This window comes from Mizuhopecten yessoensis, unplaced genomic scaffold (genome assembly GCF_002113885.1).
Source record: "Mizuhopecten yessoensis strain PY_sf001 unplaced genomic scaffold, ASM211388v2 scaffold11043, whole genome shotgun sequence".
NCBI lineage: Eukaryota > Metazoa > Mollusca > Bivalvia > Pectinida > Pectinidae > Mizuhopecten > Mizuhopecten yessoensis.
This window is the reverse complement of record NW_018408850.1, coordinates 588870-612297: the sequence shown is the minus strand read 5'-3', so window position 1 is coordinate 612297 and position 23428 is coordinate 588870. Positions and strand designations below refer to the sequence as shown.

The following is a 23428-nucleotide window of genomic DNA, read 5'->3' as shown; positions in this document are numbered from 1 at the left end:
GCTAGATGCATGAACGTATGAACCATGGCTACTTATTGATATGTTGTTCTCAGTGGAATATAGAAATAGGCTTGCATGAAATATAACTTCCGGTATTAACTGCATTTGAGCTAAGACGTCACTAAATTTAAAGAATTTGATCGTTTTAAGTTTTTTCAATGGCAAAACCAATAAAGCATCAATATATAGTTAAAAATCTGTTTTAGGCGATACATGCATCCGGCATCATTTACACATGACCACGGCGACGATCCTTGCGCTTTTTGTCCGTCCTAAGTCTTGCTTTAGCATTGGCCTTTACCTTTGCTTTGACCTCGGCCTCGGCTTTGAGCCTTTCTTGTCGCTCATCTTCCTGTTGAACAAGCTGGACCACTTCCAACTTCCGGCGGACAATCTTCATGTTGTCAAGAGTGATGAACTCGATGTTACCAATGGTTGCCTCAGCCTCGTTTTCTTTAATTGGGGTCACAGTCGGAACAATCTTTGCCCTTTTGGTGTTTCTTGGTAAACCATCCTGATCATTGACATCCACAATCGTTTTGTCTCCGAGTTTGAATCGCAACAGGAAGGGTTTGATCTTTGTACTTTCGTTGAACACTTGTGATTGGTCTTTTCTCTTTACCACACGGAATTTGCTATAAAGGGCGCGCTTGTCAACTTTAGGAGTACTTGTAGTGACATCGTTGTTGTTGATTTCTTGTTTTGATGTAGAGCCCCGTTTTTCGCCATCGAGCTTCCGTTTTCGTGATGTTACGTCATCGACCTTGCTTGCCTGTAAAAAGAGAAAGACTTCCATAAAATCTTCGAAATCTAAAAACAAAAAAGAGGGGGGGGGGGGGGGTGTGTTACAATGTTACAGCATTTGCATCAATGCGTTTGCATACAAACAAACAGGAATATAGTAGAGTAGGATGAGGCGCTCTTTCATTCTACAAGCCAAACGCAGATGTTTGTAAAGTTGTACCAACTTAGTACACGCATGTATTTTAATTCTGATTTATTAGTTCTCGTGATTAATACTAAATATTTATCTCAGGAAATATATTCGATCTGCAGTATTCAAAATATTTACCTGTTGCTGGTAGGACCACGTTGTACGATGTTTGTCATTGGTTTCCTTTTGTGGTTCATGGTGTTGTCCATACGCTGAACCATCGAATTGAAGATTATGAGATGATGATCTCCCGGATCCGTAAGGTAAGGTTTCGTTACTATAGTTATTGGTTCTTGTGGCCGATGTTGTGTCGCTGTAATAATGTCTTTGGGTACCATGATGATTGGCATCTCCTGGTGATGTCCAGTTGACTCCCTGGTACGTATAAGTAGGTACATTGTATATTCCGTGAGTGTTTTGTACGTCATACAGAGAGACATTCTGATTACCGCTGTACCTTGCAGTGTCGACTGGTGCTTGCTTGTGTCCATTGATAACTGCTTGGTTGCTGTTAACACTGGTGGTGTAGCTCTTTGTTTCATCATAGTAAGCCGCACTCCCTGACGCAAGGAGGCCACGAAAATTGGTTGATGGCGTGTGGTTGTGTTCATAACTTATTGAATTATGACCATATCTGGACCCGTTGTTGCCGTTTATTTCTATCGAGGGGTTGTTTTCATAGTAGTTCCTTTCGAGCATGTGAGTTATTCGTCCGCTCCTGTCGTTATTTTCGTGTGTCTTTACCTTTCCACGGTATGCCGTTCCATTTCCACGGTAGTCCGCTCCATACAAAGAGTTCCTTCGGGCAATACCGGATATTTGAGAATCGTAACAGTTGATTGCTGTCGGAAGGTTGCTTCCAAAAAGGGGGCTGTGGTTTCCCGCGTAAGCAATCTGGTTACCATAGTTTGCCGTTTCACAATTCCGCCTCACTCTGACGTCACCATCATGTGTGTAAGACTGATCAGTTGGATGTTTAGAAATCTGATGGATAAATTAAATAGAGGACGGATTAATGATTTGTCAATCACAGAAAACTTCAATGTAGTTAAATAATGAATAATATTCGGGTTATATGTAATATAAATCATGCAGTGCGGTAATTTATGTCTAGGTCAAGTAATTGGCAGGTGTATATAGCACGTGCAATGACACTGGAGCTAGTATCACATATATATGTAATTATTGCATCAAAACATTTTCAACTAGTCAAAATAACAGGCGTGTGATTAGTAACCCGTGTAAATAACAATGCTCATTTTTGGTAAAACTTATATATAAAACAATATATATTTCAAGTCAAATACAAATGTTAGTATGCAGATTGAACCGCTGTCTTTTCTCGAAGGAAATACTATGCATATTTTGTTTAACCCTGAACGTTTACATTTAGTTCCGAATGTTTTCTACATATAGAGTGTAACCTCCCTTATCCGGACATTTTCTTTCCGAATTATAGACTTTTCCGGATTCATACCAGAAACAGATATGCCACATACACATTAATTTTCCGTATTCGTACGTTTTTCAGATTTCGTTAGTTTTCAAAAAAAAAAAAACACCAGAAGAAGTTTAATTCTATCAATGTAGCTGAGTTATCAATTTCGCAGACATTGTGCTATGAAGAAAGTATGACAGTTGTTACAGGCTGTGTATTAATCAACTATGTATTATCAGATACCTACCTCGTCCATTGTTTTTCCTGATGAATGTCGTTTAAAAATAATTTCACTTGCTATTTTCTTCCTGTGGTGTGTCTTTCTACTCTGTCACGTTAAGTCTTTGGAGGATTGTTTTCTGCTCCGAAAAAAAGCGCGCTGCTTAGAGTTAGACTAGTTGTCCATGTAACTAACCCTGACGTCACAAATGCCTGACGCTAATTGTACTGATTCGCATTATGACGTCATACCTAGCTACTCTCTAACTTTACGCCCCTCTGTTTCTTTCCAATTCTTCTCTTTAGAAAACGACTGGTACCTTATAAATATCATCTACAAAATGTACATTATACATGTAAGAAAATATCATTTATATAATCCGGTTCAGAAGTATATAAATGAGGGATGGTTTCCTCTTGAAACACGTTGGGAAATGCAGGTTAAAAATGCTGTGCATGGATATGAAGAAAAAGTATGGTTAAATAGGATGTGTAATAATACTGACTTATCTAGGATTGTTTTAATACACGACAAGTTAGTTCCACACCAGCTGTGGAAATTATGTAAAAAGTTCCCAGGTAATAGAGAAGCTGTTTATTACATAATGAAATTAATTGTTACCATGAGGTGGTTGGCTCATAATGAATTATGTCATAAATGTGGTCAGTTTTATGAAGATGTTGCTATCCACATAGTTCTGCAGTGTAGTTCTACTGACGAATTAAGGGACGAATTATGGTGTAATATCATTAATATTAGCGATATACTGTTCAGTGTATATTTGCACGACTTAAACGAAAGTCAATTATTTCATGTTCTGATCGGGGGGAATTTTTCTTACAATTTGTGTAACTCAGACCTAGAAGAGTTCCGTATGACGTCTGTTAAACTATTTTTTCGAATTATAATATCATATTACAAATGACACATTTACTATATCTATGCTGATTATTGTCAAATAATCAAAAGGGCCTGATACTGCTAGCTTAAATTATATGCCCTAATATGTTAACAACATAAATTTATTGTAATATATATGTACAATAATTTTGATAATTGATGTTTAATTGATGATTGTATTAATTGTGATGCTCTATCATTATAATCTTCATTCTGGAGAAAATAAAGCCGGAGTATATAGTTAGTTATGTACACATTAAAATAACGATACCCTTGTACTCTTTCAATGTCCATGTATGTATATATATTTATTAATTCTTATATGTAACTATTCTGTTTATGTAATCTTCATTTTGGAGGGAAATAAAGGGAATAAATACAGGCCTCAAAATGTATGTCACTCCCCCTGGTAAAATACTAGCCGCTTCCTATATCTAACCCGGTTAGGGAGGAGATCTGTTTGGTTGGTTGGTTGATTGAAAGGTTTATAGTCTACACTCACTGACGAAGTCGGTGTTCGGTCGACATGAGGGGATAAGTTTTTTCTCTCTTTAAATTCATTGTGTTAACCTTTCCATGTATATATCTCATGCATACATTTATGTTATCGTTCTCATATACATTTGTATATAAATGATAAAGCCTAAGAATAGTAGAAGCTTATTTTTTAAGCTCTATGTAAGGGTATCCAAAATGGAACACTTTTCAAAGAAAAATATTAATATTTCCTATAAAGTTTCTGAAAGACCTTTTTTGTTACTGAAATGAAACAATACATGTCTTTAGCCTTCATTTTCTGTATTTCTTTAATTGGTATACATAGCACGCGTGTCTATTCATAGAGCTCATTAAAGAGAGTCAGATTAACTTGAACTTTTAAGCTGGTCGAGTACCCAAAAAGGAACACATCGTCATATAAGTCAGTTTATGAAAATAACTGACGGCATTTAAGATACATGTAATTTTCTTCGTTTCAAAAAAGTTTTGACAATTTCTGACAAATTTTAGTCATTTATTCCCTAAAATATTTGTTTGCACATATAGACCTAGTTTTCCATGTTTAGAAATGCGATATGATATTTGTGTTGTCGCACCGTACCGTTTCCGAGGATTTTTTTTCACTTTAATTTTTAAATGTGTCAATTGAGTTTATGAACAATAATAAGTTAAAAGTTGTAGGCAGATGAAATTTGCTCAAAATGCATAAAACTATCTAAATTTTGGTTGAGAATACATATATATACCATTTATTTTTATTGCAAAATAAAAAATGCTGCAGCATATATATTAAAAGTGTTCCCTTTTTGATACCCTCACCCAGAGACGTATTATACGTCTCTGCCTCACCCAGAGACGTAAAATATACGGCGTCTTTGCCTCACCCGAGTCATAACTTTGAACACGGGCCGCGGTTACTTCCCTTCGTTTACCAATAGACGGCGTATTAACACAAGCTTCCTGTTGGTATTATTGACCTAGGAAAAAAAGACGAAAACATCTTGTTTATCCGCAGGTAATGCTCGAAGCCTGATCAGGCTGTAATGAAATATGTATTTTGACATATTCATTAACAATTCTAAACATGAATACGTAAGAATCATCGATCTGTTTTCTTTATAATAGGAAAGTTGACGCAGAAAAACCAACGTAATCGCTCCAGGAAGAATTTTTGTTTACTTTCATTGTTGTCGGTTTTCGGAGGTATATAGCTTTCCAGATAAAACAATTATCACTTAAGATTTCTTGTTATTTGAAAGGAATGTTTTCTTATCAAATGTAGATTTGTTTAAATGAAATCGGCACATTAATATAGCTCCAGTCACCATGCCAGTACTTGACATTGATTACGTAAAATCGGCACCGAATATCGATACAGTAGTTTTACGACAATCAGGTGGAGTGGAGCTCATTTATTATTAATTGTTTCTAAGGTAACGACTGACCACTACAGGACATCGTTTTCTAAGATCACGTTTAAAGGTTTGACGACTTCATTTCCTTCTGTAATGCAGTCTGGAGAAGGCTAAAAGTGATCAACACCTTGAAAATATGACACTAAAAAACAGAACTTTTTACTTTCTTTTTATATTTAGCTCGCCTTTTCGGAGAATAGGAGGGCTAATGTAGTCGCGTCGGCACCCCACCTTCTGAGGTTTAAGTTTTTGGGCAAGTTTTCCCCAGACCATGTTGGATCATTGCATTCAATACACAGTTGTCTTTTATGAGGTTATATATATCGAGTGTAAGCATTGTGCTGGACCATATTTTTATATTTTAGTGGACAAAAACACCTTAATTGGACTAGGTTAAATTTGTGGGCAAGTTTTTTAGTGCAGTGCTGGATCCGTCACATCCATGAATACGCTGTTGACTATTTCAAGTTAGCTGGTCATCTCTTCTTACATGTTAATTAAGGTACAGCAAAACCTTGTTATATTGCCATCATTTGTTCAAAGAAACAAATGTTGGCATTAGAAAGGGATTTGGCAATTAGTTTAGGGAAACGTACGTATCAGGAATTCTCAAGAATAATATAATCAAGGGAACTGAAAATATATTGGCAGTAAGTGAGGTGGCAAATGAAATGACAAGCATCTTATTGAGATTTTACTGCAAGTGTGTCTCTAGTGATATTTGCTATCTTTAAACATATATAACCAATAGGCGAGCTTTGCTGTTCTCCAACAGCTCTTGTTTGATATACATATTCAGTACTATTTCGTAGGTAGTCTGTACAAAAGACAGATCGGTAAATTGTAAATGTACACAATGGAATTCTATTAAGTCCATGTCTAGGCTACACACCTAATTGTGTATTTCAAAGATTTCTATTTGTTTCATTACAAATTTTCTTACCGGACATTCGGTCAGGTAACTATCCCAAGCTTGTCGGACCAAAACAACGTTTTTTTTTATACTTTTACAGGACATTTTGGTCCGGTTAGCTTGAATTACTTACTACTCCGAAGAAAATGAAAAATAATCTTCCAAAATTGTTTGATGTGTACAAATACTAATAATTAAAATAAAAACGTTAACTGGAATTCGTTTTGGCAGTGGTTTGTCAGGTTTTACCCAAGTCACGTATCAAAGCAATTTTTATCCTTCACTGGGTCCTTTCTTCACTCCAATAATGTCATTACAGGTTACCACAACGCTTGACTGCACTGAATATCACAAAGGCGTTTAAAGCGCATAAGTGACATGACTCAATATGACTTAGGTATAAAATGTGTGACGGACATTTGGTCCGCAACCGGACCGGTAGTAATTTTACCGGACATATTCTTTGGACAGGCATATTTCGCATGGACTGTAACAGGAGAGGAAAAATGCACAGCAATTGAGCATCTGTTCGCCAACGATCGACCCAATCTAGTTCAGCTACATCCTTACTCCTTTTTCCAAGTCTTTGCCCACGAAGACACAACTATTTAAAACCCTGGCAGGTTTAGGTATCCCCTTGCCCAGCTTACACCAAATGCTTGAAACAAGGGTTGGTCACTGTAGGCTGTACCAATGTAACCCGGGACCCTCCAAGATCTAGATGGACGCTCTAACCTATTGAGTTACCTGGTCGCAAATGATCGACCCAGTCCAGTTTCTCACAGATGCATGTTCTTGTGAGAATCTAATATCTCTGTAATATATACCATTAAACTTTTACTGTAACACACTTGACTAAAGTCTAAACTCATATTATCCATCATAAATATAACGTATATTTAATACATTTTTGTTATTTTTATTGATGATTTCCAAAAGCCTAGACATCACGCGGTCAAATAATCCAGACAAATTTATATGACTGGAATTTCAAGCTTATACCCACAATTTCCATTCCATTGTACAGCTGATCTGGTACCGGAGTGTCCAATTATTCCTTTAGACTTGCATTTTGGATATAAAATATTATATTAATATACTTGTTGATAAGAAACATAGTGTTTCCCAAAGGGAAAAAAAGAGCACAGAAGTGGCAGGCAAAAGGGCACATTGGGCGAAAAATGGCACATAAGGCCAAAAAGGGCATTTTAATCAGCGGCTGATGAAAGTGCCTTTTAAGTCTCACAGTAGATAAAATGGGCACTTATTTAGCCGTTAAATAAGGTGTCCTTTTTTATCTGCCCTCGTATTAGACTAATAAGGGCACTTAATTAGCTGTACGCTATATTTAAATTACTGTGAAATGTACATGTACTATTTCAACTGCAGACTAAACATATCTTGTGTCTTGGAACCAAATGTTGAGGGTATTGTATATATGACTCTTAGGATATTTAAATATTTTTGAAAGACTTGTATTTTAACTATATTTTGTAGGAAGTTGGTCATGTAGCATGCATTTGTGATTGTCCTGTCATTGGATCCCAGAGTGACACTAATTTCCTTCGACTGAGACATGCGCATGCTGTAACAGTGCTTCTGGTGAGCAGGCCCCCTCCCTGTCACAGCTCCCAAACATGTTGGGAGCCACTGTGATGTCGTAGCACACTGTTATGGGTGACATTGGTAAGTTTAACATCATCAAAAGCTTGTTATGCTGTAAAATAAAACCTGTCCATCAGAATTTTCTGTTGATGTTTGTTCTTTTCAGTGATGCTGGTCAATATTATCTTCAGGGTTTTGGCAATACAGTTATAAATAATAGGATAAACAAACAAACAGTGAATAGTGCAACATTATATAGCCAATGGAGATACTGTAATATTTCATTGCCTCACCACCAGTGGAGTTAGGTGGTATCGCTTTGCCAGCACATTCATCTGTCACTTGCCCCACTATTTCAGAATAATGGCCCTTTTTAAATTTTTGCTACCAAAAATTTGTCGAGGGAATAGTTGACTTCATTGCTGACATTGAAATTAGATCATGACCAAGAGTCTTTCAATTAGGAGGCCAGTAGTCCAGTGGTTCGCGCCACGGCACGGCAATATGTTGTATCTTTGAGCAAGATACTTTACTCCGCTTGTTCCAGTCTACTCAGCTGTAAATGAGTACGTGGTTGGGCAGTGCTAGAATTGTTGAATGCTAGCTGTTAGCGCCGCAATGGCAGCTCCGGCTGTATGCTCCCCAGGGAGTTGTGAAAGGTATTGGCTGGTTGCAAAGGCCCTATAACCACGGATAATAATTTGTGAACCGCTTTGAGACGACCTACGAACTTGGTTGTGATAAAGCGGTATATAAGAACCTCAAATTATTATTATTATTATAATAAAAAGCTTGTTTACATTTTTTTATGTCATGAACACTTCTACAGATTTAGAAAAAATAGTTCATTTTACACTATGGTATACATAACTATCTATCTTTACCTGCTGACATTTTGATGGTCAGTGATCTAAGTTAAAGTGTCAAAGTCACACTTGTCCTCTTTGAAAATTCTTGTCAGATGATGAAGTTTCAATGTGTGATGTAACTGGTTTTATGTTATACACATTGATCAAAAGCGTAAGTTTCAAAAATGTTTGGCGATAACTTTCGCATGTCAAAGGGTTTGCGATTCAGGTTAACTGTATTACGCTATATATATATATATTTGTTTTGGAAGCCCTGTATGGCCTGCTTATGATTGTTTTACTTACCACAGGACTAGATTCCGGTATGTCAACACCTACGTTACCAATGAGTGGCGGCAGTGGTCACACAGGGGGAGGAGGTAAGTACAATCAGAGGTCAAGTTAGTGGACCAGTTAAATTTGGCTGGAACACGTCCTTAATGTCACAAGCTGATTTTTCCTCCAAAGAAATCACATTAAAATCCTTATAGGCTAAACTAGTTTAAATTCACAATCTGTATTATGCATACGTACTGAATAAATTCCAACCATAGGAAATTCAACATTTTGGGTTTGATAGGCCATTTTATCAAAATACAATTCCATCCTAAGCCATCTTATCTTCCGTAAATCTACTGAATGTTAATTTTCTCCCTAGACAACACGAAATACAGATCTGATTGAACAAGACCATGGTACCACTGGGTTAGATATGACATTGGACTTGTTTTCCCATGGAAGATGATGATATTTTCTTTATAATTATTAATACGTAAAAGTGAATATCAACTGATGAATATTCAATGAATATTACTTCAAAATATTTCATTGCTTCTTCATGAATGGTTATAATCTTCATTCAAAAGGATGAACACCTTGATAAATGCATTGGAGTATCAGAATGAGTGAACAATATTTGTTTATGTAATATAGTGTACAAATGTTTCTTATATTTCTTATATATTTACTTGCCTTTATGTCACACAATTCTTATTTGTGATATTTATAAAAAAGATTTTGAAAAGATACAACTTCATACAATGAATCATTAGTACTGCTATACATATACTGATTTAATTTCATGAAAATCTGTTTAAATTTTATATTTGATAAAGCAAAATTTCTGACCAAGTTGAAATACCATTTCTTTGAATTATTTTATACCCCAAAAAGAGTATTTGTTTATATTCTACATCAACTGTTGTTTGCTAGCGGATGATGTGAGTGTGAAGGAACCGGATAACTCTGAGTACCAGAAGTCCTTACAGATCGTTCTAGGGACAGTGTGTGGCGTTTTTGGCTTCTTAGGCCTTCTCCTAGTTATCTCCCTTCTCTATCGCCTTTACAAACGTCGCCAAGCGCAGAACTACACCACAGGTACGTCAATGGACTTGTAAGGAAACATGGTTGGGATGAGATCCATCAGTTCTGTATCAAAGTTTGTTTTGTACACAAGCGGCATTTGATGAAAATATTCTTATATGTAATTATGAAAACACCTGTTTTCATTCTCAAGCAACGAGTGCAATTGACAGGTATATATAACTGAAATTAATTCCAATTTCCATTAAGAGTCTATTGTAAACAGTTAATGAGAAACAAAAGCACCTCGTCTTATTCCTGGCTGATGAATAAAAGTATAATGCTATGTTTCACATTGTTCTTTTTATACGCCCGTCGAAGACGGGGACGTATTATGTTATCACACGGGCGGGCGGGCGAACGAACGATGTCCGCTCGATATCTCGAGTAATTATTAACGGATTAACTTCAAACTTCACAACAAGGTTAATTACCATGAAACCTCGGACAAGTTCGATAACCGCCATTATCCGACCATAATTTGTGGAGTTATGCCCCTTTATGGACTTGCCGAAACAGTGTCCGCTCGATATCTCGAGTAATTATTAACGGATTAACTTCAAACTTCACAACAAGGTTAATTACCATGAAACCTCGGACAAGTTCGATAACCGCCATTATCCGACCATAATTTGTGGAGTTATGCCCCTTTATGGACTTGCCGAAACAGTGTCCGCTCGATATCTCGAGTAATTATTAACGGATTAACTTCAAACTTCACAACAAGGTTAATTACCATGAAACCTCGGACAAGTTCGATAACCGCCATTATCCGACCATAATTTGTGGAGTTATGCCCCTTTATGGACTTGCCGAAACAGTGTCCGCTCGATATCTCGAGTAATTATTAACGGATTAACTTCAAACTTCACAACAAGGTTAATTACCATGAAACCTCGGACAAGTTCGATAACCGCCATTATCCGACCGTAATTATTGGAGTTATTCCCCTTGGTTTCATTAATGCGATGCATGCGTTCCATGATGTTGTATTGCACTCATTGATCTACCAGTTATGTTGAATGATTTCTCTTTTAATATCAATTACTCACAAATACTTCATATATTTCAATCATACAAACAACTGCTCATTCAATGTGTGGCTGGCGTATTATATACCGCTCGCGGTAACCTTGTTAAATACTTTAAATAATTTGACTGCTTTATATTTTTCAGGATCAAGGGAACAGAATGAGTTAAATAGCTCCATAACACTAGGTATGTAGTTTGCATACAAACGAAAAGGTTAATGTTTTTAATACAATGTAAATAGGGGATATTAAATAATCATTCAGCGTTAATAGGGATTAAAGTACCAACAGATATTACTGAAAAAATCATTTACAACAGGAAAAGAATTCTTAAATTGATAAAGATATATGTAACAAAAGTAATTATTATATCGATGCCTCCCCTCGGAGTTGAAACCAGGACCTCTAGCTTACTAGTCTTACGCTCTACCGAATGAGCGAAGAGAAATTCTCCCAGGTGAGTTGGTAGGAAGCGGCTGGTAATTTACCAAGGTGACATATATCTAAATTCTATCCATTGTTTGATATGCCTGAATAGATAATTTAAAGATTTCTAATTAAATATATCCCTTACTTAACTGATATCTGGATAATAATTTGGTGATTACATATCCAGTATTCAAGCATTTCTGGATAAAATTTGCCAGATATTTGAATTCATGAGTCTTGGTCCGAAAAGACAGTTACGTATCCTGTTTAAATATTTGAGTTCAGTTTTATGTAAATGTTATATATTTTTCTTCTATGTGATATGAATTTCTTATGTATTTGCAATTATTTTGTCTGATATTTGCAGACCTTGAACAGAAGCAGATCCCATCGGTGTTGATACTGTACGCATATGATTGTGCAGCTCACGAGAAAGTTGTGTCCGCACTAGCTGGCTATCTCATAGAGACTTGTAACTGTAATGTTCACCTTGACCTATTTGAGGATCAGATCATCTTTGAGCGTGGATTGGATGACTGGCTGGTGGATCGACTACAGGAAGTGGATTACATCATTGTGTTGTGTTCAGTAGGTGCAAGACTGAGATGTACAAAGAAACGTGTAAGATTCAAATTCGATCCGTGCAGAAAGATTCCCGACTATTTTGCAGTGGCCGTGGACTATGTGGCTGAGAAGATGAGAGTTGAGAGGTCTAAAGGCCTGTCCATGTCTAAGTACGCCGTGGTCTACATGGACTATTCCACAGCCAGTGACATTCCTCACCAGCTGGAGACCGGCGCCAAGTTTTGTCTGATGAGGGACATTTTGCCACTGTTTTGTCATTTACATGGGACAAGTACAGACCAAACTAAGAATGGAAACGTATGCTTGGGCATATCTGACAAAACATACGACAGCTCAGAATTAGGCACGGAGCTTAGAGTTGCTATCGAATCTGCAAAAGAATATTTTAGATGTAATCCCAACTGGGTAGAAGATAGCATGGAATTTATTCCTCCACCAAACAAGACGAAATCCCGCCATACACGGAAAAGCTCCCTAGAGCCTTTGTTAGGGGATCTGAAAATAAATATGCCAGAGAAGGATGACCTTCAGCAGGTCAACACATTGGTCGACATCCACAGCCAGACCTTGCCACGTAGCACTAAACAGACACACTTGAACATGGTGGGAAACTTACAAAATCGTCAGAACTCCCTCCCCTCTTCACTGTCTAGCCATCAGACCTTGTCTACACCACCAAACCACACCTCCAAGTCTTGTGACAGCTTCCAGTCACCATCGCTGTACAGTGGCTTGGAACAGATGCCGTGTTTGATTTGCGGGACAGAGACAGAACACAACCCAAGCACACGTTGTAAGGGGCGTCGGCTTGTTCGGCAGCCTACCCAAGACAGCGAAGATGACATGTCTAGCTACAGACACAAGAGTAAATCCATGCCCACTGTGTGTGATTCCAGCATCCACAGCTCCCAGACAGTATTCCAGGCAGATGTTCATAAGGAGTGGGAAGAGCATGGGGCCAAAATGTCCGGCTCAGACTCGCAGGACTCTGGGTCAAACAAAGACTTTGAAATGGAGGACCTTGAAAAGGACGTGCAGTCCATTATAATGCCCTCTAGTCTTAAGATGGGGTCTTTTCATTACGACATACCATCCATAGCAGTTCGGCCCATTCCCAAGGTTGTCCAACACAGACAAAGTTCCTTCTCTCCCACCCCCCACTTACCGACTGCAGTGGATGCAGCCCTGCTCCTTCAGCCCCTAAAACAAACATTCCAAAAGGTGGACACATCGCCCAGCGTGGCGTCGCTAGAGGAGCAGATATTTCAGCTGCAGGACATCAGGTTGTGAGTTTTGTGACCTGTGCCTGTGTGTTAACTGGAACACCAGTATGTAGACATGCCCTGATCAGTTCAATTCAACCTGAATACCTAAGGTACAATATTTTACCTATAATAATAAGCCTTTAGCTTATCTATAACAAAAAAAGACTGTACAAGCTTGAGGTTTATTCTTAATTTTATTTCCTGTACACAAGGAAGGGTTTATGTGTTTAAACATGGTTTTTGATAGGCTTGCAACTATGACCGCAAACTGATAATGAAAAATAATTTATCATGGTTTGAAACATAATCAAGTTAGGAGAACTGTGTTAGTGATATGCATCAATATACTTGTTGAACAATTGTGTTGTATCTCTCTACCCCTGTGTGGTTAAGCTTACAGAATATATATAACGGACCTGACCAAGCCATGTGTACATACTGGTATACCAGTTAATTCTGTTGTACAGGAACACTATTACAAATAGATAAGGTGCTTTGCATATTTGTGAATACGAGACTCACAGTCTTCATACCTATATATTGTACATACATACCATAGGAAACCCAAATTGTGATATCCATATTTACATTATACATTATATAGTCATTAGTATTTTCTAAACAATGTTTTGCTTTATTGCATTAATTTGTAAGTATGTATATTCTATATAAACTCAACACAGTTACTCTCTTGACTGCAAGTGTTTATGTTGTATTTGTACCTTTTCAATGAAAAAAGTAATTTCAGTAAAACAATATTTCTGTTGTACATATATTTATTAAACACTGTTTCTTTCGCTAGTCGAAAACTTACCGTGTAAAATTATGATATACAAATGTACATGTGTTGTTTAAATATTTTTTTGTGAGGTTTTCCTGTTCAATTGAAATTGATTTGAACTGAAATTTCAACTGTAGACTGTAGATACATGTCTAATTTTAACCCCCTTACTTATAATTACTTGAAAACTAGTTTCTCCCACAACCACTTGTACTGTAGGTTTCCTCACTTATGACACATTGGTGGATAAACCTGCTACATTTGTAGGAGTTGGTAAACATCAGTGGGTAACACCCTGAACGTGATTTCATTGGTCAATCTTTGATTTATGACGTCACGTAACAATGCTTTTCGACGTCATTTTCCATTGTGACGTCATGCTCCATGGCAACTGTTTCCCCCATCTGAAACACACCTGATGAATATTCAAAGGGAAAACGTTTAGGGAGAAACATGTCCCCAAACTCGTGATGATCAGTTATCATGTTTATCAGCTAACTCTCAGTAGTTAATTTTCAAATTGTAAAAGACACTCTGTTAACCTTGTGTCTTGATACAATTTGAAGATTAAGTAACTCAAGTTAGATAAATATGATAACCAACCATCACTCGTTGGGGAACCACTATTTCAACCAAGTCTTAATTTCTGATGGGAAAAAAAGTCGAACTTAGACATATTTTTTCTAGACTTTGAATTATTTCAGTTTTCTGTGCATATGTTATCATGCCACACATGCATTATATAGTTTTGTTTGTATATATTTCTGATGCTGAAATTTTCTTGAAAGTAGATTTTGTTTGGTTCAATTTAGGATTGATGTAATTACAGAATGATATTGGTCATCATTATTAATGTTTTTCCGTGCAATATTTGTGAGTTTTCAATAATCATTAGTTTCAAAATCATGGGGGATTTTGACTATACAGCAGTCAAAGTAATGTACAAATGTATTTCAGGGAATTAAATGCAGATTCGGAGTATTGATTTACGACTTGATAATATATATGTCAACTTCAAATACATACTTATTTCAAATATGGAATTAATTTAAGCTTATCATTTGATTTTGATATATTTTATTATTATACATTGTACCTTGTGTTATAATCACATGTAGATATGTATACAGAAATTGTAATCGGACATTGTGCTTTTAATTTGGTAATGTATATATATTTTTTTGTGTAAAAGTCAATATCAAGTTTTAGAGGGATACACAGGATAGGGTAGAGTACTATAAGAGATGGTTTGTCCCAGGATTTCTCAAAGTTTTGACATTAAATGTTCAAAAGACAATTTAAAGATTTGAACGTTGAATTGTTATACTCATTCAAAATAAGAAAGTTCCAAAAACAAAATGAAATACTTTGAAGCATATCAAAGTCTGAGAAAGGGTGAAAGTGTTGGTTAGATTTAAAGATTAATTTTATAGATGATCAGGTCTGTGTTACAGTAAAACTAACACTCCCTGTAGGAGCTGGATGGGTTCAGAATATACAGAAATATAATTGTGTAAAATGGACCCGTTGGCGTTTAGGATAACTATATTGACAAAAAAAATATTCTTGAATTGTCTCCCTTTATCAGTCTCTGATATTTTTCTTGTCATTTTCTAAGAACAACACCCAAACTTTCCGCTGATCAGACTTCGCTATTTTGACAAATATTGGGACCAACTTCGTTGCTTATTATACATTGTCCTTATTGCAATGTCAGGGAATTCACCATTTGATGTCCAGGAATTCGAGTCGGCAGAACTGTATGTACATGTTGTGTATCATTAGGGTTGTTAAGAAAACTAATCAATGCATATATATGGGTGTAAATGTTGAATATACTTATATGTGAATAATCCTTACAGATTCTCATTAGTGCTTTATATTCATAATATCTATTATTGTTGAACTATATACACTGTATACATGATTGATAATCTTGTTTTGTGTAAATACAATTGCTATCTGTTGATGTTCGATATGTACTTAATGATGATGCCAATGATATTACAAAATCATGTTTTGTGTTTATATTAATATGCCAATGATTGATAAGCTATCGATTTTGTGTGTAACTTTGTGATCTCATATCAGTTGTATTTCTCATTGTGAATGAAATCAAATACATTCGATGGGTGACGTGGCTGCAATTTATAAAGGGAAACAACTCAAAATTTGAACGTAATGTAATCATTCAGTTCCACGTGAAAACGTGATTTTGGACAAAATGTAAATATGCAGAATATCAGCAACTGCACTGATCTCTGAGAGAGATGCAGTGTATTTATTGTATGGGCGTTTGAAATCAGGCCAGGAGTCTACGGGAATTTCATGATCTTCGTGTTGGCAAAAGAATAAGGAATCGGTCTAGACATGAGTCAACATTTTCATATAGTTTACTTTTATTTCAGTGCTGCATCAAACTTTCATTGAGCATATATATATGTACGTAAAGATTAAGTGAATATGTACTATTACAGGAAGTTTGAATTGATTACCAAGAATAATATCAATTTCATTACCAAATGAATTCTAGATTAAAATCTTGTCTCATGATCCAAGGGGCTGATCTGTTATATGAAGTTAGAATATTCAAGTTCAAATGTTCTATGACCTAAATCTTGGACTTAAATAGCAATCTAATTCCGTGCCTAAATCAAATGACAACAGAACAAAATTGGGTTTTAAAAGACTTGGACTAATTATATCGTAAATCGTTAATATAATTCCCTTCATTCGATATGATGTATTACTATGGCAAAGTAAACACGTCGGTTGTGTCTATGTACAGACACGTGTGTTAAGTGTAGTAATAACAGTTTTTTACCTGTAATCAACGACCAGGTAATCAATAATGCAATGTGTTAAACCTATCTCAAACATGCCTGTAGTGATTTCATAACACTTTGCTTACCGACATGAAGTAAACGATTTTCAGGTCTGATTGCAAAAACCTGTTTGGGTGTTGTGCTTTAATGTCAACGTAGGACTAGTGTAGGCTATACAAACCTTACCTGTGATAAATCATTCGGAAGGAGCTTTTTGGGATTATTCTTCTGTATGGCTCCGTAGAGCAATTAGTTCTTCCAGTGAACTAGTACTTAAAGTGGCTTAGATAGTGACCCCGTCATCTTTAGACAATGTCTTCATAGACTTGTACTATTGTGATGCAAAGCCCTAAACAAATAAAATAAAAATACACTTACCCCGTGTGCTCATGCTAAATAAGCTTACTAATAGCAGATATATTGTGTAAATGTAAAAATAAGGAAGTAATCATGATTTAATACTTTGCTTAAATGCTTTAAATGAAATACCCTTTTATACATACTTATATGGAAAAGTTGAAATATTCAGCGATATATGTACATTTTTACTGTCGGCCTGTAAAGACAGAAAGGTACATACTTTGATATCATACATTTATGTAGATGTTTATAAATTATCATTTGAACTTCACGATACAATTCATAAACTTATGATATAACGTATTTTAGAGCAGCCGCTCTTATGAAGACAATTTTCAAATTAAAATAGATTATATACATGTATATCATGGTCTGTTAATTAAGATGTTGTCTGGCCTCAATATTTTTCATCCAGTATTATTTAGATAATTTTTGTTTAATAAACTAGGGAAGTCCTGTTAACCATCAAATTTTCTGTTCTTAGTATTCGACAACGTCGCAGTCTTTAACCCATTCACCCATGAAGACACATTTGAACTCTTCCAATTAAAAGGTTGAAATAGTTCATTATGAAACTTCAGGGGAAAATGAGTCAAAATCTAGTTACAGATATCGCACGATGACCAGGTTTTAGGATAGGGAGCTATACAAGTATTTGTTTACATTTTGTTATTATGAATATTTCACTGTATTGTAGTAAAACAAGAAGGCAGTATAGCTGCTATTGATATGTGACAAGGAGTGTAACACTTGTACACAGAACAGACCATTATTCTGAAATAGAAAGACTACACTAAATGGCTGGGGATACCTTAGAGGTAATAGAAGTGCGACTTCTCATTCAAATAACACGTGATCAACATAACTGAATATATTAATATTATAAATGTGATATAAATAACAGTGAGCAGATCCTTTATATCTGGAATACATAAGTTTGTGTACACGTGTTTATTTAACGACTAGATAACTATCGGCAGTGATTCGGTCCTCACATTTTTGCATGCATCGTACTAATTATGGGAAAACAAAACAACAACTCTTAAGGTTATCATAGTACAAACGAGGTTAATATACATTAACAACATGATTCGGACTCGGTGATATGAAGAATCATAGCTTAAAAACACGTTACATGTTAGAAAAAAAAGGTTTCATTTTTTTGAGTAAAATCAGTATTACTTAGAATGGTTTTTTTCATCTTATCAGTGAATATATTAGAATGCCCTGTCTTGTCTTATCGTTTCAAGTGACTGAAAGTATCACCGAATCTTAGCTAATGAAACGTTGTACAAATGGGGATTAAAAAACAGTAATTTGCGTGTAGCAATATTAATGTATCGTTAGACTAAAGGGCATAAATTTGTGAAGTTCATTCGTTTTTTTAAAATACTTTATATGCAATTTCTGCACGAATCGATCAGTTGCGTTCGTTTTCAGTACAAAATCAAATATATTCGAAATTTTACAACGTTCAGTTTTATCAAGGTTCTCGAGACTTATGATACATGAACTTTTCATATTCATTTTTGCCTTGAATTTATACAGAAATTTGAATTCCTTTTTTTGTAAATTATATAAGTTGATCAGGATGAATACCAGGACTTGTACATTTTGTTTGTAGTTCTTGAAAACATCACATATTCTATTTACTGTGTAGTGTATCATTAGGTCCAGTACACTGCCGATTGAGCTATATAGCCGTAAAGACCTAACATAGATGTATTTACCTACCTCTGATATATATATATGTTTTGCGCTATTTTTCACGTATTGACTTACTAAAAGAAAACCTGGTCGCAGGTAAAGGATATTTTATCTTTATTTTATTACAAATGCATCAAATAAATTTGTGTAAAATAATAAAACATTATAATTATGCTGTTCGTAATAAACATACCATAATCCTATAGGTTTGTGTAACTCTGCATTATTAGCTATTAAAACTAAACTATTATAAAGCAAAATACAGCTAAGAGGATAGTTGCATATAACTATATATTGGTCTTGACAACTATATAAGCTTAATATGCAGAGCTTCCTGGACCTGGTAAGCTGGTAAGTAAATTGATAAATATAACAATGTAAGGTTAATTTTTGTGTGTATTTGGAATCGTTTTACTGTGCTATTAGCCATCCTGATTTTGTAGATGATTTGTCCCCGAGCATTAATCTGTTATTCACATATCAATGACGTTCACTTAAACATCTCTGCCTAACCATCTTCGCTTCGAGTGTATATCAAGCGAAAACTTGGCTAGCGAAGATGCTGCATACCAGGAGACTCGTGTATACAAATAAATATCTTTACAAGTAATCCACACTCGTTTGTTGTATGTCTTTGTTTGTTATTCATTACTCCGTTGATCTGGCATTGTATTACTTCGCTAATTTAGACTTCGTGTATGTTTATCTCGGTAAATTTAGCTTAGACTGGTTAAATTTTGTCTAGTTTATTGTATGCTACACCATTAAACCAGACTTGTATATATGTATATAAAACCTCGTTAATACAAACTTAATACAAACTTGATATACATATATCTTAATTTAGACTTGCTTTATTCTACCTTGTTTACCAAGAATTATGTGTATTTCCTCGTAAATCTGGACTTGATACAAACACATATATTTATATATATAACATCGTAAATCTAGTACTGTATATATAATATATAAGCTCGCTTATCCAGACTTGTTATATATAACTTTGTTATGAGATATATTTTACCTCGTTTTCCAGACTTGAGTTAAGTTACCTCGCTTTTCCTCGTAAATCTAGACTTGATATATGTACCTTGTTAATTCTCACTTTGAACACAATTTGGCGTAGCTTCGTATGGTAAAAATCAATCTTGTTTCATGATCCTTAATTGTTCTATTAGGTGTGTTTGACCACCCTACTGTGAAACATCTTATGTCTTACTCGTTAGTAATGATAATGTTTCGAAACGTTTACTTGTCTCCTGAAAATATGAGATCACCCTACCATGTTAAATATTAGGAAGAAAACTAGGCTGTATAACAGGTATTCTACTTTTCTCACTAAGGTCTTGTCATCCGCTACCGACGCAAATGAATTGTATTGTTGAAAATAGATAAAAAGGATATTGTCAACATTATTTATTCACAATATCTATTCAATGAAGTTAACAAATAATTATGATAATTCACCGAATGGACCTTACAGAAGATTCATACCGACACATGTGTTTCATTTCTTTTGTCGTTAGAAAAAGAATTAGAAGTGCGAGATTTTGAATAAGGCCATGAATACTCGCCAGACAATTATGTATTCATGATCATAATATTAGCACAGTTTGATTAAACGTTGCCTTTTTGGGGATATTGTGAGCTTCAGAAAGTTGTGAATCCAATAGTCAATACTAATTTTAATACGCACTTTGTGCTCTAGCTTGACTAATACTGCCCAATGTCGGTGTTTACTCTAAAAGGCGACGTCACGGGGACTTTGTCAGAGTTTAGGGATTGGCTCCATAATGCTTGTACGCTGTTTGATCTCTGTGTATAATGATGATATATAGGGTTTTTAATAGTTGGTGCTGTAAAAACTGTAAAAAGAGTGAAATTAACATCATGAAATGTTTTTCTCAAGCGAACTAGTGAATTATTCTTCTTATTATTGAAACACAAACACCTATCTTTGATATGATCACATAATGACTAAACTATAAACTTATGTTTTATATCGTACACATTGCCATCATTTGCCCCTTATGTGTTCATAGCATTTACATCGACATGTGTCCTTTATGCATTAACTTTATCACCATTAGATAAGCTATGTCCATTTCATATACTCAAATATGTCCTTTATGTGAATGTGTTTTTTCAACAACACTAAATTTTCTTTGTGTGTTCATACAATATATACTGAAATACACTAGTTGGTATGTCCTTTTTGTGTTTGTATCTTTTTAAAAAGGAACATTAAGCCATGTCCTGTGTGTTTTTATATCATTTTTAGCTCACCTGGCTCCTCGTTTGCTGAAGGGCTTCTTTTGGTGGTTTTGACGGAAATAAAGATGGTACGGATGTTTCTATGAATTCCCCTTCAAAATGATCCGAACAAACTCTGGTGTTGTCATTTACAATTAGATTTGCTTGAACATTGCGCAGACGCCGTAACCATTGTTGTTTTATGTGACTCCTACTTTCTGCCATTGGAAGCCTATGTAAGGTCACTTTTTCCCCTTCTTCAGTTACAGTAGCTGATGTATTGGAATATCCTGGTACACAACAGTATTAAAAAGTAAAAAGAAAAAGAATTGAACTGGATAGAACAAAAAAATAACTGAACCATAATGATATTAACACATTTGATATACAGATGCTCATTACTATAACAGAATTTCAGGAATACTAATTAATAAATGAGAAGAAATTAAAGATTGAAACGATTAGTTTACTTTTTAGCTCGCTGGCTCAAAGGGGGAAATGAGCTTATGCCATTGTGCGGCGTTCGTCTGGCGTCAACTTTTTACTTTTAAACAACTTCTTCTGAATACTTACGAAATGGCACAGGATGATGTAATTTGACCTGTAACAAGCTGGGATGAAGGGTTACTTTTTGTGTTTACTTTAAATGATTGTCCTTGAGCTATATTTAAGGCCATAGGGGTCAATTATCTTTAAAAAACTTTCGGGGTCAATTATCTTAAAAAACTTTCGAACAACTTCTTCTGAATAACCCAAAGGACCAGGGTGATGATATTTGGCCAGTAACATGCTGGTATGAACAGGTCTAGAAGGGCTATCAACTTTGTTCAAATGAATTATCATGATCTGGACTTATATGCAAGGTCACAAGGTTTATATATGATTTAAAATTTTAATGACATGTTCTGAATAACCATAAGGCCCAGAATATTGATATCTGGATAATAGCATGCTTAGATGTACTATGTAGGGCTACCAATCTTATTCCAATAAATGACCTTCACTGATAAGGTCACTGGGGTGAAATCTGTTTTAAAATGACTTATACTGAATAACAAAAAGGACCAGAATGATATTTGGTCAGTAAGATGCCGGGATTAAAGGCTACCAAGTTCGTTAAATTTAAAGACCTTGACGTATATTCAAGGTCACAGGGGTCAAACATGTTTGAAACTTATAAAAGACTTCTTTTTAATAACCAAAAGGCCAAGAATGATGATATTTGGCCAGAAAGATGCTTGGATAAAGGGCTACCAAGTTTATTTAAGTGAATGACCATGACCTATATTCGAGTTACCGGGTCAAATATATTTAAGACCTTTAAACGGCTTCTTCTGAATAACAAAAAGGCCCAGGGTGATACTTCTTGACCCGTAACATGCTGGAGTAAAGGGCAACTTAGTTTGTTCAAATAAATGATCTGACTAATATTCAATCACAGGGGTTGAATATGTTTTAAACCTACAATCGACATCTTCTGAATAACGTTAAGGCCCAGAATGGCGTGCTTGGATGAAGGGGTACCAATTTTATTCAAATGAATAAAATTGACTTGTATTCAAGGTCACGGGTCAAATATGAATAAAACCTTTAAACAACATCTTCTGAATAATGCTTAGGCCCAGATTGTTGATATCTGGCAAGTAACTGTTAGCATGCTTGAATGAAGGTTTGCCAAGTTTGTTCAAATGAATGATCTTTGAATTATTTTCAAGGTCATAGGGGTCATATTTGTTAAAGGTTGTTTGCCACGATATTTCATATTTTCGGACATTTGATGCAATGATATGTGTAGTGACCGATACCCCATATCTCTTGGTACTCGGTTGATAATAGACAGGTCAGGGCCCGGGATCATGAAACGGACTTAAGTCTAAGACAACATTTGAACTTAGGTTTGAAGTTTTGACTTAGCTAAGACCAAAATCTTAAGTGGATCATGAAACGTGCTAAGCAAAATCTTAGCTGAGACTGAACTTAAGTCAAAAAATATTCGTTGTCAAGCACATGCGCGCGCCGAATTGCGTATTTACGGTATTTATAGGAACTCTTCAATGCG

At 35.4% G+C, this 23428-nt stretch overlaps 2 protein-coding genes across 3 annotated transcripts; one reads left to right on the top strand and one right to left on the bottom strand.

The window, feature by feature from the left end:
- Window positions 1-200: 200 nt before the first annotated feature.
- On the bottom strand, window positions 201-2795 carry LOC110464948. Its single transcript, XM_021520441.1, has 3 exons — window positions 2620-2795; window positions 1073-1918; window positions 201-772 (listed from the first exon to the last, which is right to left on the bottom strand). Exons 1-3 carry the CDS (start codon window positions 2626-2628, stop codon window positions 230-232), a joined length of 1398 nt encoding a protein of 465 aa, XP_021376116.1. The 5' UTR covers window positions 2629-2795; the 3' UTR covers window positions 201-229.
- A 2131-nt stretch (window positions 2796-4926) lies between these two features.
- On the top strand, window positions 4927-19726 carry LOC110464933. Of its 2 annotated transcripts, none has more exons than XM_021520412.1 (6): window positions 4927-5005; window positions 7816-8004; window positions 9083-9151; window positions 9984-10148; window positions 11310-11351; window positions 11961-19726. In XM_021520412.1, the coding sequence occupies exons 2-6, from the start codon at window positions 7992-7994 to the stop codon at window positions 13466-13468; spliced, it is 1797 nt and encodes a 598-aa protein (XP_021376087.1). In that variant the 5' UTR covers window positions 4927-5005; window positions 7816-7991; the 3' UTR covers window positions 13469-19726. The 2 variants fall into 2 exon arrangements, with proteins under 2 accessions (XP_021376087.1, XP_021376088.1); XM_021520413.1 differs by having other exon boundaries at window positions 5005-5082.
- The last annotated feature ends 3702 nt before the right edge of the window (window positions 19727-23428 follow it).